General features: G+C 55.1%; 1 protein-coding gene across 1 annotated transcript in view; it reads right to left on the minus strand.

Annotated features, from left to right (window-relative positions):
* Positions 1 to 4,841: 4,841 nt before the first annotated feature.
* The window catches only part of NCOR2 (nuclear receptor corepressor 2), a 174,492-nt gene continuing 163,369 nt past the window's right edge, over positions 4,842 to 15,964 (minus strand). The window contains exons 38-47 of the mRNA XM_054288473.1: positions 15,215 to 15,648; positions 13,611 to 13,754; positions 13,370 to 13,512; positions 12,855 to 13,048; positions 11,254 to 11,400; positions 10,809 to 10,954; positions 9,504 to 9,557; positions 7,380 to 7,607; positions 5,581 to 5,760; positions 4,842 to 5,462 (exon numbers count right to left, since the gene is read on the minus strand). Of these exons, the coding sequence (XP_054144448.1) occupies positions 5,287 to 5,462; positions 5,581 to 5,760; positions 7,380 to 7,607; positions 9,504 to 9,557; positions 10,809 to 10,954; positions 11,254 to 11,400; positions 12,855 to 13,048; positions 13,370 to 13,512; positions 13,611 to 13,754; positions 15,215 to 15,648 (1,846 nt within the window). The 3' untranslated portion in view covers positions 4,842 to 5,286. The remainder of the gene's footprint in view (positions 5,463 to 5,580; positions 5,761 to 7,379; positions 7,608 to 9,503; positions 9,558 to 10,808; positions 10,955 to 11,253; positions 11,401 to 12,854; positions 13,049 to 13,369; positions 13,513 to 13,610; positions 13,755 to 15,214; positions 15,649 to 15,964) is intronic.

Genomic DNA, 15,964 nt, shown 5'->3' on the forward strand with positions numbered 1-15,964 from the left:
GTCTGCCACTTAAAATACAAGTGAGTGTGGATTGCTGGCATATTTTTATTGCTGGTTTTCAAAGCCATCTGCTTTTGTCCCATTTCATTTTCATCTTTTTATGTAAGAGCATTGCAAGTAGACCTAAAGTTTTCCATCATTAAATTCTAAGTGTTGCCCTTCAATTGAGAGTTTTCCCACCTTCTCTTTCTTCAGCATCAGTGTGAATTATTGACCAGGGAGATGGCTGTCAGCCCTTGTCAGCATTTAAACCCTGATGTGAGAGGTTGAACAGCCCAGCTCCTGTTTGTACTGGTTATTAACTTACTCTAATTGCTTTCAGAGTGGCGAAGGCCTTTCCATGAAGGTTTTTCAACAAAATCTCTGGTCTCAAGAGATCTTCAGGCTGATTTTTAAGAGGCAGCAGTGTCTGCCTGGTGCATTGCCATGGCAGCTGGTTGCTGGAGGAGCACATGGAGACAGGAGGAGGCAGATTTGGCCAGTGTGGGTACATACCTGGAGGGATTTCAGAGGGTGTCTCAGCAATCCAGATGATCCAGGGTCAATCTCAGCAGAATGGAGAAAGAAACCTTTTGGATATCCCTTGGGCAGACACAGCAGTGCTGGCAGAAGGCAGGGATACACCCCAGCTGAAATGCTCATTGCTGTGCTCAGGAAAACATCATCTATGTAAAATCCATTTCTGAGCCCCAGGAAAGGCAGCTGAAGGCCCTCAAACCACCTGACAGCCATTCAAGGGACTGAATTCCATACAGCCATCAATCAGTGCTCGTGCAGAGCCATTCCCCTGGGCTCAGTGACCCCCACCCATCAATCCCACCCTCAGCAGTGGGAAGTGCTCCCCAGCCCACGGCATCACTGTGGGAGGGGACCTGGGCACTCCCAGCTGAATTCAATCACACCTCACGGGACAGGTGTTGGAGGTAAAGCAATTCAGACCCACCAACAGACCCCAGGGCTTCTTAACTAGGTTTTACTTCTTAACTAGGCAGTCACTCATTAGCCTCCCCCCAAATTTCCTACAGCCCTGGGTGAATGAGACAGGGGTCTAGGGGTGCTCATTGTGCCCTCATACACGGGCAAACCCCTGCTGCCATCACCCCTTGGTCCCCTCAGCCCATTCCACCTCGGACACCCCATCAGTGCCAGCACAGGGGTCCCTTCACCCTCCCACCCTCACCATGAGCAGCTCACACACACCCTCAGCAGGAGCTGCTTTCTGCTGCCAAAGAACTTTGGGTTGGGTTGGTTTGTTTGCTCGTTTATTAGGGAACCAGCACGGCGGAGCTCGCTCGCTGTGACAGTGAACAAACCCACCTGGAGCAGAACCTCCCTCCCCTTGCAGCAAGCTGTGCCATTATTTACACCTGCTGGGCTCTGCACAGGTCCCTGCGCAGCAGCTGCGCTCAGGCTGGGTACACCCACAGAGATTTCCCCCTCCCAGTACAGTTCAAGAGACAAATTTTGCAGTGATTTGTTTGCGGTTGTACAAGTTACAAAGTTGGTAAAAGTTAAGTTTAAACTTGGGGTTTTGGAATAGTTTAAATGTGAGTTTCTCCTGGGCAGCACGAGCTGGTGCTGTCAGACCCTGCTGTGAGATTTTGGGGTGCTTGGGGATGCCCTGGTGGGGAGAAGGAGAGCCAGAGGGGGAACATCACAACCTACAGGAGCAGCAGCTCCTCCTTCCCCAAAACCACCCTCCCCTGGGTCCTGAGCAGGTGAAGTGGGGCCATCCCTCTGCAGCCTCCAGGTCCGGGGGGGATCCTCACCAAGCATCTCTGGGCCTCCTGCCCACACACTGCCAGGCCATGGATGTGACACAAATTAATTAACCTGCAGCAGGAGGATGCTCCGCTAATGCACCACAGCACGGGGGCTCAGAGCTCCCCAGTGGGAGCTGCTGCTGCTCCAGCGCTCTCCTCAGAGTCCCTCCACCCCTGTCCCTGCTGCTGCCAGCCACAGGCAGCTCCAGGTGGGCTGGGTGGGGATGGGGTGCATGGGGAGACCAGCAATGGAGGCACAGCAAGACAGAGAGTGCCAAAACCAAGCAGTGCTGTGGCCAAGCGTGGGGCTGAGCTCTCAGCAAGGGGGGCTCCCCACAAGTAAGATCCCACTGGAGCAAAACCCACCTGTGCTGGCCTCAGCTGCTCTCCTGCATCCCTGGGCTGCTCCCCCAGCCTAGGGCAGGTGGGATGGGGGCACAAGGCACAGCCAGGGCCTGAGCTCCTGCACAGATCTGGGAACAGCAGCAATGTTGTCATGTTCCCCTTTCAGGAACAAAGGCAAAGGATCCCACTGAGCAGGGGGTGAGGCTGCTGGAGCCCTGCACCATCTCAGTGTCACCTTCACATCCTCCCAGTCCCCTCCTGCACACACTGCCCTGCCCAGCAGCTGGGTGACACCTGCCCGCCCATCCATCCATCCATCCATCCATCCATCCATCCATCCATCAGCACTGAGCCACAAACCCCATAAGGGCTGAACACCCTCACCAATACCTTGGAACTGTTCTGCCATGCTCGTGGCACAGCCTCAGGCATTGCTCTGCTTTGGCCAGCCCCAGCCCCTCACCTTCACACACAGAAAACAGTGGGAGTGAGAGGAGGAGAGAAGCACAGCTCTGGGGTGGCACTGGAGGGTGGCACAGGCTCTTCCCTCCATCCCACAGCTCGGGGTGCTGCCCGTGGCGGTAACAGGAGCGCAGCCCAGCCCTGGTGAACGCTGCCCGTGGCTCTAACAGGGAGTGCAGCCCAACCCTGCCCAGCTGGGGGGAGCCAAGGCAGCTCTGCAGCTCCTGGCCCTCCCTGATGTCCCCACACTCGCTGCAGGGCTGGCCTGGGGTGCCCACGAGGTGCCCACGGGGTGCCAGACCCGAATGCCGCCCCAGCACCTCCACCCTGGCGTGCTCCCCACCTACCCTGTGAGAGCCCAGGGCAGCTCCAGGGCCCTCCTGCCGCCCCTCTGGGCACGGCTCAGCCTCGCTGGGTCCCTGGCAGGGCCTGGTGGCACTGCCAGCTCTGCAGCCACCGTCCATCGCTCGCTGCGCCTTCCTGCACGCCTGCAGACACCAAGCAGCACACAGTATTGCTACTGTGCCAAGTGGGAACTTTATTCTTTGTTGTGGTTGGGGTTTTTTCCGCTATTTTTTCCGAATCAGCTAAGGAGGCGGCTTTGAAGATGGGTCAGATTTGGATAATTCTTTTTTTTCCCAGCAGAATCTGCAACATTTTAATAGCGTTTTGCCCAGACATCAGCTCTGTGAGTTTGTACAGCTCAGAGCCACAGAGACACCAGCAGCAATAACCTGGGAACGCAAAAACTTTCCACATCGCTTGTGCATTGTCTCGGATTTTTTTCTTAAAAAAAAAAAAAAATAAAAGCACAACAGAAAAGACACAAACATTGATGAACATTTAAAAACCTGTACATTGTAAAAAAACAAGACAAAAAATAAAACCCAACAGGAAAAAAAAAACAAACAAAACAAACCCCAAACAAACAACAAACACCATCATTCTCTTGCTTTGAAATCAGAATCAACCTGGGAACGTTGCAGGGGGAAAAGAAAGATCCGTGGGGAAGGTGAGGGCGCCTGAGCCCGCGGGGCTGCCGGAGGCGGCGGGGCTGCGCCGGGCTGGGGCTCCTCTAGCGTATAGAATGCAAAGCATTTAATACATTTTATTTTTTTTTATCCTTTTTTTGCCATTTGTTTTTCCCCCCAGAGCGAGAAAGCAGAAGTGAATGAAAAAAAGTCTAATATTTTTGTTCTTTAACCATGTAACTGCAGATATGAGCCAACGTCATGGAATGAAAAAAATAATGTAAAGTAGAGCATTCGTGTGTATCACAAAAATACAATAAAAACTTTTTTTTAACTTTTTTTCCTTTTTTTTTTTTTTTTTAAAGTTTCCTGTGAACTCCCTGCCACGCTGGCCTCCTGCCCACTCTGCCCTGCCCTGGCCAGCTTGGAGGGCTCTGGAGAATCAACGTTTACAACCAGCAAAGGTGTGTGTAACGGGGGGGCCCTGCAACCATGGCAAGATTTTTGTTTGGTTTTTTTTTTTTAAACTAAGTACATACATTCTCCTGACTCCCAGATAACTGTGATGGATCATTGTTACCTTCTTTTTTTTTTTTAAACCCTTCCATACAATGGACAAATGCATCAAAGCCTCCATGTAAGAACAGAACCTCTTTTACAGCATGTAATACTGTGTTTTGTTTAAGTCCTTCCTTGCGTAAAATATTGACATAATTCACTGAAGGTATCAAAAATATACCCTGTAGACCAATACAATTTACAATTGCCTTTTCTCACCATTCAGAAAACAATGCACTTAAAGCAACCGAGCCCCTGGGTGGGCAGCGTGAGCCAGCCCGGGACGTCCCTGCCCGCTCCGAGGGACCCGGGATTGCTTCCATCCAAGGGGCCAGGATTTCTTGTGGGTTTTTTGTTAAGAAACAGCTCTTCTTTCCCTCCCCTGCCCGCTCCTCCCAGCCATGTTCGAGGCGTGTCGTGGCGGGGCTGATCCGTCCTGTGACACGGGAATGCCGGGCACCAGCCCTGGGATCAGCCAGGGAACCGACCCGGGGCGCTCCGTCCTCTTTCACTTCTCAACCGTTCGTTTGTGGTTTTTTAAATCTTCTCTTTAACCTGCTCGAGGTTTTGCAATTCTGAGGCACATCCCCATGGCCGGGTCCGGGGGAGCATCCCCTGCCCGCTGCCAGCTCCGCAGAACATCCCGCAGCCCTGGTGGGTCGGGGCCGGCAGAGTGTCCCAACGGCCCCGGACGGACACACGGCCCGGGACGGACACACGGCCCGGGATGGACACACGGCCCGGGACGGACACACGGCCCGGGACGGACACACGGCCGCTCACGGTCCCTCTGGAGCACGGGGTCACCACCCAGCACGGCTGCCAAGATCGAAGATGGGTTCCTTGGGTTTTGTCTCGTTAAGGCTTTTTTCTTTTCTTTATCAGACCGAAGAGGATGCAGAAATTTCCAGATGTTGAGAAAGAAAAAAAAAAATAACCCAAACAAAATTAAAAAAAAAAAAAGAAAAAAAAAACCCAAAACCATCATCCCCACCAATATGGCTGGCTGGGAGAGAAGGGATTAAAAGAAAAAAAAAAAAAAGCAAAAGGGAAAAATGAAACAACTCTGCTCCTGCATCTTCGCTCGTGAGAGCCGGCGGGGCCGGGGTGGTGGGCGCTCGCCCCGGGTGTCCCGCTCGCTCCCCGTGCCCCGGGTTTGGTCGCCGTCTCCCTGCCCCTGGCTCCTCTCATTCACTGTCCGAAAGGGTTTCGTACTGGGAGCAGAGCAGGGGCTTGGGCTCCTCGTCCCAGGCGTGGTGCTGGCTGCCGGGGGTGCCCTGTGGCAGCGGGGCGCTGGGCGCTGCCGTCACCACCCCGCTGGGGAGCCGCATGGTCAGCGGGTTGTAGGGGAACGGCGTCGAACCTGCGCGGAGGAGGGAGCAGAGTCAGCACCGGCGCGGCCGTGTCCCCGTCCCTGCAGCCTCCCCAGGGCCCTGCCAGGGTGGCACGGCCGCTTTGGGGACCGTCCCCTCCTGCCCTACCTGCGGACGACGGCCTGTCCTCCCAGACGCGGTTGGTGAGCGGAGTCCTGCGGTTGCAGTCGCCCTCCGAGTGCACCGAGGACACCGAGGGCGGCCGCTCGCCCGAGGACAGGCCCGGCGCCGGAGACTTGGCCTTGCGGCTGTTGGGTCTGGCAGCGATCTTTGGCTTCCCCCCTCCTCCTGCAAAGAGAGGCACCCGCTGTCACCCGGCTCCTCGTGACAGCGCTCGGGGCTTGGGAGGGGGTGCGGGATCCCAGCGCTTCCCTTTCAGGAGCTTTGCAAAAATGGCTCGTGGCAGGAGGAAAGCTCACCCCGGGCCGACGGCAGCACGGCGGGGAATGGCGGTGGGGCGGGTGGAGGAGGGTTCTGCTCCCTCCTGGGCTGCTCCACTTTGGGGGTTGGTGCCACCAACTGTCCCATGGAGGGACGTGGGGCAGAGAGGCCGTGTGGCTTTGGCCGTTTCCCTGCAGGATCTGCTCCCGAGCTGGCTCGTGGCTCAGCCCACAATTGCGGCTCACAAACGGCTCCGTGTGCTGCCACACACACACCGAACCCCCGGAGCTGTGGGGTGCCAGAGCCCTGAGCACACTCCCCATTCTCATGGTCTGCATGGCCAGGATGGTCTTTCATCCCTCCTTACAGCAGAATCCCTGGGGATGTTTGGTTTTTAAAAGGTTTGAAGCCAGAAGAGGCTCTCTGGGGCAGGTGAGCTCAGCTCCCTTGGGGGAGCATCCCTCCCAAGGGGGAGGGATGGATGGGCCCTGCATCCCACCCTGCCATCCACCAGGCATGGGGAGGCACAGCTGGAAGAAGCTGCTGGTTTCATGCAGGAGCCAGAAAAGCTTTTCTGCAAAAAGCTTTAGAGTGCCTGGTGTTAGGTGACCCAGAGAGGGGTGAGCTGACCTGAGGAAGGTGCACGTGTGCACCCAGGATCTACTCCTGAGCCAGGGGCTCTGTGCCTGGATTCCCGAGGGTGACCCCTGGCAGTGGTGTCATGGGACAGGGCACTCGCATGAGGCCCCTGTGTGTGGGGGACAAATGCTTCCACCATCCATCCCTGCTCGCTCTCCTCCCTCCCTTTCTTAAGTGGGGATTTGTGCAGCCACCTTCTCATCTCTGCTCAAGTCTCCTCAAAGCTGAGCAGACCCTGCCATGGGGCTCTGCAAGCCCCACCAGGGCCTATGGGGCAGCTCACCCCCAGCTCTCCTCTCTGATCATCCCCCAGGCATCACTTTTAGCTCCCTTACAATCTCCCTCTTGCTCCAGGGCACTCCCAGATCCCATATCCCCATCCCAGGTTGGATTCTGCCCTGACATTCCCAGAGACTGGAGTGGGGAGGAAAATGCTACCCTGCCCTGTGTCCTTCACAGCATCCCTTCTCAGCATCTTCCCCTCTTTTGGCAGCAGTGATCCCACTCGGGGTTTAAAGACAGTAGGGGCTTGCTATTTAAGTTTATGCCTTTTTGATTTTTTGGGTGTGGGGGAGTTCCACCCCCATAAACTTCTCCATTATGTAAAAAAAATATAGGAAAAGGAGATATTAAAAACCAACAAATATGGAAAGGAGCAAGTCAGTGGTTTAGAGAAAGCAACAGCACCTTTGGAGACTATTAAATTAACATCAAACAGGATTAATCAGCAGATCCACAAAGCTCAAAGCTGGGGCAGGGAGGGGAGAGAAGAAAACCAAAATGAACAAAAATGGGGAGGGGAGGAATAAATCCCCCCTGTAAATGGGGAGATAAAAGGGCTGAGAATTAATAACACAGAGAGAGTGAAGGTGGAGAGGGCTGCAGACCTGGCAAGGAGCGCACGTCCTCGTTTCGTCCATCAGCAGGAGTTATGGGCATAGCAGCGGGCAGGCTTGCACTGGCATTCAGAGAGTTAAAAGCATTGGCACTGAGAGGTGAGCGCTCTTCCCACTGCTCGTCATATTTACCCATTAGGGCTTTCCTAATTATTGCCTCCAACCCCATGTTGGTACTGGAATTCTCTTGGACCGACTGGCTCCTACAACTGATTAGCCCTGGGAGATACGGGAGAGGGAGAAGAGAGGGGTCGGGAGATGGGGGGGAGCCAAATGAGAAGAAAGATGGGGGGGACGGGGAAAGGGGGAGAAAGGAGACAAGGGAGAAGGGAAGAAACAAACAGTCAGCACATTCTCGCAAAGCAACAAACTTTGTCATCTTGTTCTTTAAAGCACTGCGATGCACCCGTCCTCCTCCTCCTCCTCCTCCCGCTCCATCCCGCCCCGGGGCTCGGCGGGGGCTGGCGTGGGACGGATGGGACTCACTCTGGGATCTGGGCTTTGGGAAGGTTCCCCAGGGCCAGGGGACAAGGGTTTTTCACTGAGCCCCAGGGAGCATCTCCAAGGAGCAGGGGCTGTGCTCCCAGCCCAGCCAGGCTCGGCATGGGGACGGGAGGAAAGTCATTTGGATGAGGGGTCCCTATGCACACACAGCAAAAGTCAGTGTGCCAGGAATCTGGAGGCCGGGGCGGTTTCCCATAAAGGAAATCAGGGAAGGAAGAAGCAGTACCCCACGAAAACACTTGATGAGAAAGATGTGCCTGGATTTGTGGGGTGGTGACAGGGTGCAGGCAGCCCCCAGAGCTGCCAGCGTGGGTCAGGCTACATGGGGAGAGGGGAGCGTCCTGCTGTCCCTCCTGGAGCTCTCTGCAAGCCCCCTGCCCCCCTCTCTCCCCAGGCCGGGGTCCCTGGGGCCCAGTGGGACAGGATGCAGAGGCGAGGTGTGGGTGAGTCTCAAGCCATGCAGTTATGGAGCAGCACCGCACAGGGACCAGAGGCTCGGCCGCGCCACCGCCACTCCCGGGTGGCACTCACAGGGAACAAGCAAGGGCAAAATACAGACACGGAACTGCCAGGCCCCCAGCTGAGCCCATCCTGGGGCGTTTGTTTGGGATCCCTGCCCCTCTGCTTGGAAAGGGACAGATCCCAGGTTCCCATTGTCTGAACATTTGTCTTGCTGTAAGAACAGGCAGGGTCTTTGCTGGTCCCCTCTAGCCTAAACTGACCCTCGGATCTTGTCTGCCAGGACCCCTCAGGTCCTACCTGGCTGCACTGCTCACCCCAGCAGCTGATGCCAGCTCACTTCTTCTCCCAGACTCATTTCCCCTGACAAGCAGTCCTATACCACTGGCCCTCCCACGGCACCAAACCCCTGCCCACAGCATCTCCTGCCCTTGGCTGTGGGAAACCTGCTGTTCTCCTACTTAAAACTAACAACCTGAAGGCATTCCTGCTGTAGGAGAACATTAATTCTTAATCAATTAGGTAGCAATTAGTATTCCTCAGTGAGAATTCGCTCCATTCATGAGTCCACCTGGACATGTTGCAGGTGGCAATAGGGTGACAGCTTCCCACTGTCATTCCCCCGGGGCTGGTCCTGGGCCTGAGCACTCCTCCAGCTCCCAGGAGACACCTTCTCCTGCCCCAGCAACCCTCAGCTTCCTTTTGGTCCTCAACATCACCACTTTGCCTAGCACAGGGTGCTGCTCTTGCCCCAGTTTGTAACTTGCTCCTGCATCCTGCCCAGCCCACAGTGACAGACCCCACCGCCCTCCCACCCACCCACACGGTCCCACCAAGGGCAGGGTGCTCTCTCCAGGTGTGAGCTTAAACCACCTTGCTAAGATGGTTTAACCCTCTGATGGCATCAGATGGCCAACCCTTGCTTCACCTTTAACCTCAAACTCTGCCAGGTTTTCCAAGGTATTACACTGCCCTTTCTCCAACCCAACTGCAGGGAGTTATGGTGTGTCCCGAGGCTTCTGCCTCCCAGCAACTGTTACACTTGGTTTTAAGGGAAAACAGAACAAAGGAAATTCTTAAATCTACTGAGCCTCCTGCTCTCCATAGCTGTAAGCCCTGTGGGAAATGAGGTTCAGGTATGTGGGGAGTTACCTGCTCCAGTAATCGCTGGCATGTTGAAAATCTCTGTCCCAGGCTGCCCCACATCTGGAGAAAAACAAAGAATCTCTTCAGCACGGGGAGCAGCACGTGCAGGTTAGGGGCTGGGAGGACCTGCCATGGCAGCCGTGACAAGACTCCCATGTCTGTCACAGCACACTGGACAGCAGCCCAGCTTCCCCAGTGCCTTTGGGAGATCCACAGTGGGCACCTTCACCAGGAGGGAAAGGGCAAAACAGCAGAGCCCTGAAAGCCAGGGCAATGTCTTTGTGCTCAGTGCTGGCCTCCCTCCCTTCCTGCCTCCTGCCCCTGGGATTACAAGCTCCATGGAGCAAAACCCTCTCTCCTGCCCATGGGATTTTCAAAGGCTCAATGCCCCCTATCCATGGAGCAGGTCTGGGCAGTGGAGAGGGCAAGGAGGAGGAAAAGAAATGTTAAATCAATATTTTCCCTCTTAGCTGAGCTGTTTGACTTGGATATTGCTTTCCTTAGAATAACAGAAATTCTCATCAAATAAGAGGTGTATCCAATTTCTATATATTTTTCCTTGATAAGGGAAAGTGTGGAAGGTCAGGGGGTTCAGCCACACGTCCCCAGAGGGGCATAACAATACTGTTGGCTCATGGTAACATCATCGAGGAGACCAGACAGCTCGGTCCCTCTTATCCGATGCAGCTGTTGTAAGATGGATTCAAATTGAATTAGTATTGACTGGATAATGCTGGGCTAAATTAAATTATGATCCTATCTACTCTATTAGCGGTTAATGAACGAACGGGCTGAATTTCTAATCTGAGCCAGCCTGGTTAGTTTTACAGAGCTGCACCAATATTGATGTAGGGCTTAAAGTAAGGTTGGGGGGAGATGCATCTCAAGGAGGAAGGATTCAGCTTGGCAGGCCAGTCATTAAAATATCAATTGCTCTTAAGTGTCCTCCATGCTCAGCTCATTATTTCCTTCCTACTGAGGTTATCTGGTGTGGGTGGGATTGACAGCCTCAGAGCACGGAGACAGAGCTGGGAAGTCTCCCACTGCCCCCCCAGATACACACAGTCACTGCTGGCACCAGAACAGAGCATTCTAGGAAACATTTGAAACTTGTAGTTCACAAAATCACAGAATATTCTGAGTTGGAAGAGACCCACAAGGATCACTGAGCCTGACTCTTCAGTGCAGACAGAGCTGTCTGAGAGTTCCCAGCCCTTTAACACAGCAGCACCCATTCCCAAATCTCCTGTGCTTTATGTGTCCTCGAGGCTTTTGCTCCCCTGGTGCCCTGCATTCCCCACAGGTTCTTACTGTACTCCGTCTCGTTTTTGTTGGTCGTGCTGAGCTTCTTGATGATCTCCTGCTTCTTGGACTTCACCATGGCAGAGTTGCTTTCAGTCAGCTTGCTGAAGAAAGCTGGACGCTGAGTGTTGTTTCCTGGGGACTTGGACCCCATCCTGCAGAGCAAAAGACCATTGGAAACCTCTGCAACATCCCCTGCACAAAGTCCTACCTAAAGAGCCTCTTCCCCCAGTGTGACTCTTGGGATCAGGCTGGGAGCTCCTGGGATACTCAGCACCTCCATCTCTCTCCCTGTCCCAATGATAAATGCACCCCGTGGTATTGAACAGCCGTGACAAATAGAGCCCCTGGGATGGGGCACAGCTTTGGGCAGCACAAGGAAAGCAGCCTGGCCAGGTCATGTGTGGGGCCATCCCCTCCCCAGGTGCCCCCAGTGCCCGTTCCCAGGCCGTACCTCTGGTCCATGGGCTCTCCCTCGCGGAACAGGACGGGGTACGGGGCGCTCTTGGCGTGCTCCGGCTCTCCCGCGCCGTCGGGTGGGGACACGGGCTCGATGCAGCTCTCCGACCCCCCTGCTGCTGCCTTGGCCTGCTCCGGGGACCTGGGCAGCAAGGGGACAGGCCATGGGGTCACTGTGACAGCCCTGTCCCCGTGCAGCACCTCGGGGATGGGAGGGGAAAGGATTCCTGCAGCACGGCCAGAGGGAGAGCAGGGTTTGGGCAGGGAGAGCAGGGCTGAGCCAAGCCCTGGGACTGATCCCCCAAAGTGGGACAGCTGAGCCACCCAGGAGGGACCTGCTGGTGGCAGGGACACATGGATGCCTGTGGAGGGCTGTGACAGTAACCTTTTGGGGACACTGCTTTTGATTCTATTTGTGAACACAGCAGAGGCAGAACCTGCCATGTCCCATCCTCCGTGTCAGGGCCACACAGGAGCTGGGTGGCTGCAGGAGGGGCCTGGAGCTGGGGCATCCTGGGGAGGATCACTGCTGGCCCCTGACGCCTGCCCGTGGCCAGAGCTGGGAGACAGCCACGCTCCAGTCTGCGAGGAATTCCTCACAGCCAGTTCTGGGAATTTACATCTTTGTTCTTTCTGTGGTTTCTCTTTTTTCCCCAGTTTTTTCATCACTGGGTGGTCAGGGTTGAGCTTTTTTCCTTCATGTTGTAAAGCCAACTCCAGGACCAGGCAGAGCCGGGAAGAACAATCCCATTTACTGACAAGGCACCACTCATTCCTGGATACATCTGGGTGGGTGTTTGGGTGGGAAGACAGACCTATTTTTTAATTCCATACAACAGCAATCAGACCTGCCTTGTAGCAGCAAGGGGTTTTGAAAGTGACATTAAAACAAATACAGGTGGTGCCTGAAATGAACAATGCCAGTTGTCAGGGCACCTGTGTCTAATAAACTGCTGATTCACTTTGAAAGATGAAGATAAAATTCACTTTGAACCAATGGAAAACATGTTGCTTCAGGTTTTGTGAAATCATCTGTGGTCAGGGACTGAGAACAGTGACAGGACAGGAGGCAACAGGCACAAGCAAAACACATAAAATTCCATCCCAAGACAAGGAAACTTTTTTCCTGTCAGAGTGCTGAAATGCTGGGAATAGGTTGGCCAGAGAGGTGCTGTCTCCAGCAGTGGAGATATTCTGAACCCAAGCAGCCACAACCAGGGTAACCTGCAAGAGGTCACTGCTGAGCTGGGTGATCTCAAGAGATCCATTTCCACCTAAACCATCCTGTGACACCAGCCAGATTGGGAACAGAATTATGCATGGATTCTAAGGGGGTCTAAAGATCACCTCTAGGACAACAGGGATAGCAAGAGGCACCACCCCAGGGGAAAGACGCCCAGATGAGAGAGTGGCTGGGCTGTGTAAGCAGGAAATCCCCACAGCACCAAGCTTGGGAGAGCAATGCCAACTCCAATCTGCAACACTGTGCAACCCCTCACCGCAGTGCCAGGCAGCCAAGGGCACCCACCCGACCTCCCCTGAGCCCATGTGAGCTCAGGCTGGCCCACACCCACCCGTGCCAGCCCCTGGGCTCACCTTTTGCCCCCCTCTCCCTGCGGGGAGATGCGGGAGGCCGCGCTGTGCTCCTGCTGCTGCAGGAAGGCCTCGCTGGGCGTGCGGCGCAGGTCCAGCACGGGGCACGCGGCGCCGGGGAACGAGTAGAGCGGCGCCTGCAGGTGCGAGTTCAGCTGCTGCGGGTGGTGCCGCGTGTAGTCCTGCGTGATCACCTCCTGCAGCAGAAACCACGGTCACAAACGGGGCTGGCTTCAACCTTTGTCTTGAGGGTGAGCAGGGGGAAATAGGCTGATTTGTCCCCGCAGATGGAACTTCTGCCTCCTGTCTGCAACAGCTTTTGTGATGGGCTTCTTGGGGACAGAAATACCTGGGCTGAACACTCGTGATGCCCCCCTGCTCTCCAGCGCCCAACTAGAGGAGCTGAGGTCTCCAGTGTCACTCCCAGCCCATCCCCACCAGACATGTTTCACTGAGCTCCTCCCTCCCCCTGGAGCCCCAGCAGGAAGGGGATGGGGTGGATGAGGGTAGTTAGTTACACTGATGTGCTGGGCCAGCGTGACCACGCGCTGGTTCATGCCCTTGATGCTCTGGCTGGACTGCAGGGGCTGGCACTGGGGGCCGTCGGGCTGCCGCAGGTGCTGCAGGTGAGCGGCTTCGGGGGCCGAGGCCTTCAGCGAGCCTGGGGGCACCAAGGAGAGAGCAGGAATGAGATGACATCTGTGTCCCCTTCTCCGAATGCCATCCCGGCACTGGGGCACAGCCAGCCCCTGTTCTCACCTTGCTGCTTCTGCCTCAGGTCATGCTCCCCGTGCCCCTTCTCAGTGTCCTGCAGCAGCTTGGCCCCTTTCTCGTGGGACAGGCTGGGCGAGCTCACCGGACTCACGGCCTCCATCCGCTCGGGGCTGTAGCCTCCATGGAAGCCTGGGGAAATGGAGGGAGTTACAACCAGGAGCTCACTTAGATTTTCCCTAGCTCTGTTGCACCATTGCTTGTGGGTAGAGTCACGTGTTCAGCAAAATGGGGGAAAAAAAAGATGAGGGAAGACCTGGCAGGTCATGCTGCAGGGCCATGTCCAGCTGTGGTGATGGCTGCTGTGAAGCAGTGATGTCTCATTCCTGCAGAACTGGACACTCAGCAGCTCTGGGTGACAGCATGAAATCCAGGGACCACATCCAACCTCTGCAGGTTCACAGTTTGTTCCCCATTTTCTCCACCCACTGAAACCCTCACTATGCCCAGAGGGACAGCGATGCCCAGAGACAGTGGAGGAGGCTGCACAAGAGGTCTCCAAGTGCATCCACAGTCCTGGAACACACTGCTAGAAGGTGCCAGGACCAGACATGACTGAGGGGTGGGATGGGATGCAGCTCTTCTCCCAGCCATGCTGCTGCATTCTCTCCATCCTTGGGATACAGGAACAGGAGTGGGACAGGAACTCCCCGTGCTGATGGCCAAGGCAGCTGCTGCAACTTGAAGATGGGGTCCCACCAAACCCCCACAGGCTGCTTGTTGCTTCTGCTTGCTAGTGGGAGCCTGGATGAGTGTTCTAGTTGAAGGCTGGTCCCATCAAGAATGACACAGACCTTGAAATCCATCCCCTTCCCTGCACTTTCTACTGGAATAACTAATCCTAGTGCTTTTCTCTTACACAAGATTCCTCTTAGGTGGTTCTTGTGGTCTGCTCTGGAAACGGCTGCTGAGCATGGCTGGGCTGAGTGATCTCAGGACAGCCACAGTGCCCACCTTGGGCAGCATCCACCGCTAGCACCCTGAGTGAGGTCACCCTGACCACAGGGACCCCATCCACGCTGAGACCCACAAAGCCCTCAGAGACCCTGCAGCTCATGAGCAGGGAAGTGCTTGTCTGATGGCCAGCAGTCTTGTCATGCTCACAATCCCAGTTCTCCACTTTGCTCCTTTGATTTATTACCCACAACTGTTCTTTACAGACTGCCTGGGAATTTCTAAGGATGGGGAAATCAAAATTAGCAAATGATTATTGTCTGTAAAAAGCAATACCAGGAGCTGGACAACATTTGCAAAACAGGACTTGGCAACTGGAAAAGCTAAAAGAGAGTGGAAGAAGGGAAGATCCTTAAAACACGCAAAAATAAAAAAGTCTGGAATAACATAATGGCCAAGGAGCAGAGGGACAAGCACACTTGGGGAGCCAATGGAGTCAATATCCAAATGTGCAACTGAAAAAAAGAAGCAATGAAATAAAATGGGTGTCAGGCCACAGGTCTCTCACCTCTGCCCTCCAATTTCTGGCCATCACTAGTGGGGTGGTTACTCAGTGAGCCTCTTTCTTGCTGCCCCTTATCACAGGACATTTGGTGCATGATAATCTATGAACTTGGCTGCTGTTGTGGTGCTCTTACCGAGTGTCCGGAGCTCCTGCTCCTGCACGGAGAAGCGTTTGCTCTGACTCTTTTCTCTGCTGTGCTGCTCGGAGCCCGAGGCTGCGTGCTGCTGGTCCAGAGGGTGGTGGTGCTGCTGGCTTTTCCCCTGTCCTCTGCCATAGTGATGAGAGGAGCCAGCTCCGGAGGCGGGTAAAGGTCTCGACTCCATGGCTTTGATGGGCGAAGGCGACTGCTCCAGGTTGGCCCCGCTGGGCAGCTTTGAGGTGTAGACGTTGTTGTCAGTCTGGGCTCGCTCTGCCTTGGCTTCCCTCCCCCTCGAGGACTCTTTCTGCAGCATGGCTGGCTCCAGGGGGGCTGCGTAGCCGTCGGCCGCGCCGAGCGAGGAGCGCAGGCTGGAGGCCGAGGGGAAGGCGGCGGAGCGGATCGGTGACGTGGTAGTGGTGGAGGAGGATCTGCAAGGAAAATGAAGGCAAGGCCAAGGTGAGAGAAGCACGTGGAGAAAGGGAATGCTGTTACCAGAGACTCAGTGTTCAGCTTTGCCTGGCTGAGCTCTTTCCAGGCCTCCTGAGCATATGGCTGGGCCATGCAGGGCCAGTGAGGAGGGACTGGATGGAGCCTCCACAGTAACTGGCCACAGGGTATTGGGGCTGAATGCATTGACTGGAGAACCCAAAACTTATGGACAGGTCCCAGAGACCTTGATAACTCCACCACCAGGCGATCTTCAGCATGAGGAGTAACACCTGTATTTGGGCACAGGCACATTCC

Source organism: Melozone crissalis, unplaced genomic scaffold, assembly GCF_028551555.1.
Source record: "Melozone crissalis strain CALT ecotype California unplaced genomic scaffold, PUWL_Pcris_2 ptg000063l_1, whole genome shotgun sequence".
Taxonomy (NCBI): Eukaryota; Metazoa; Chordata; class Aves; order Passeriformes; family Passerellidae; genus Melozone; species Melozone crissalis.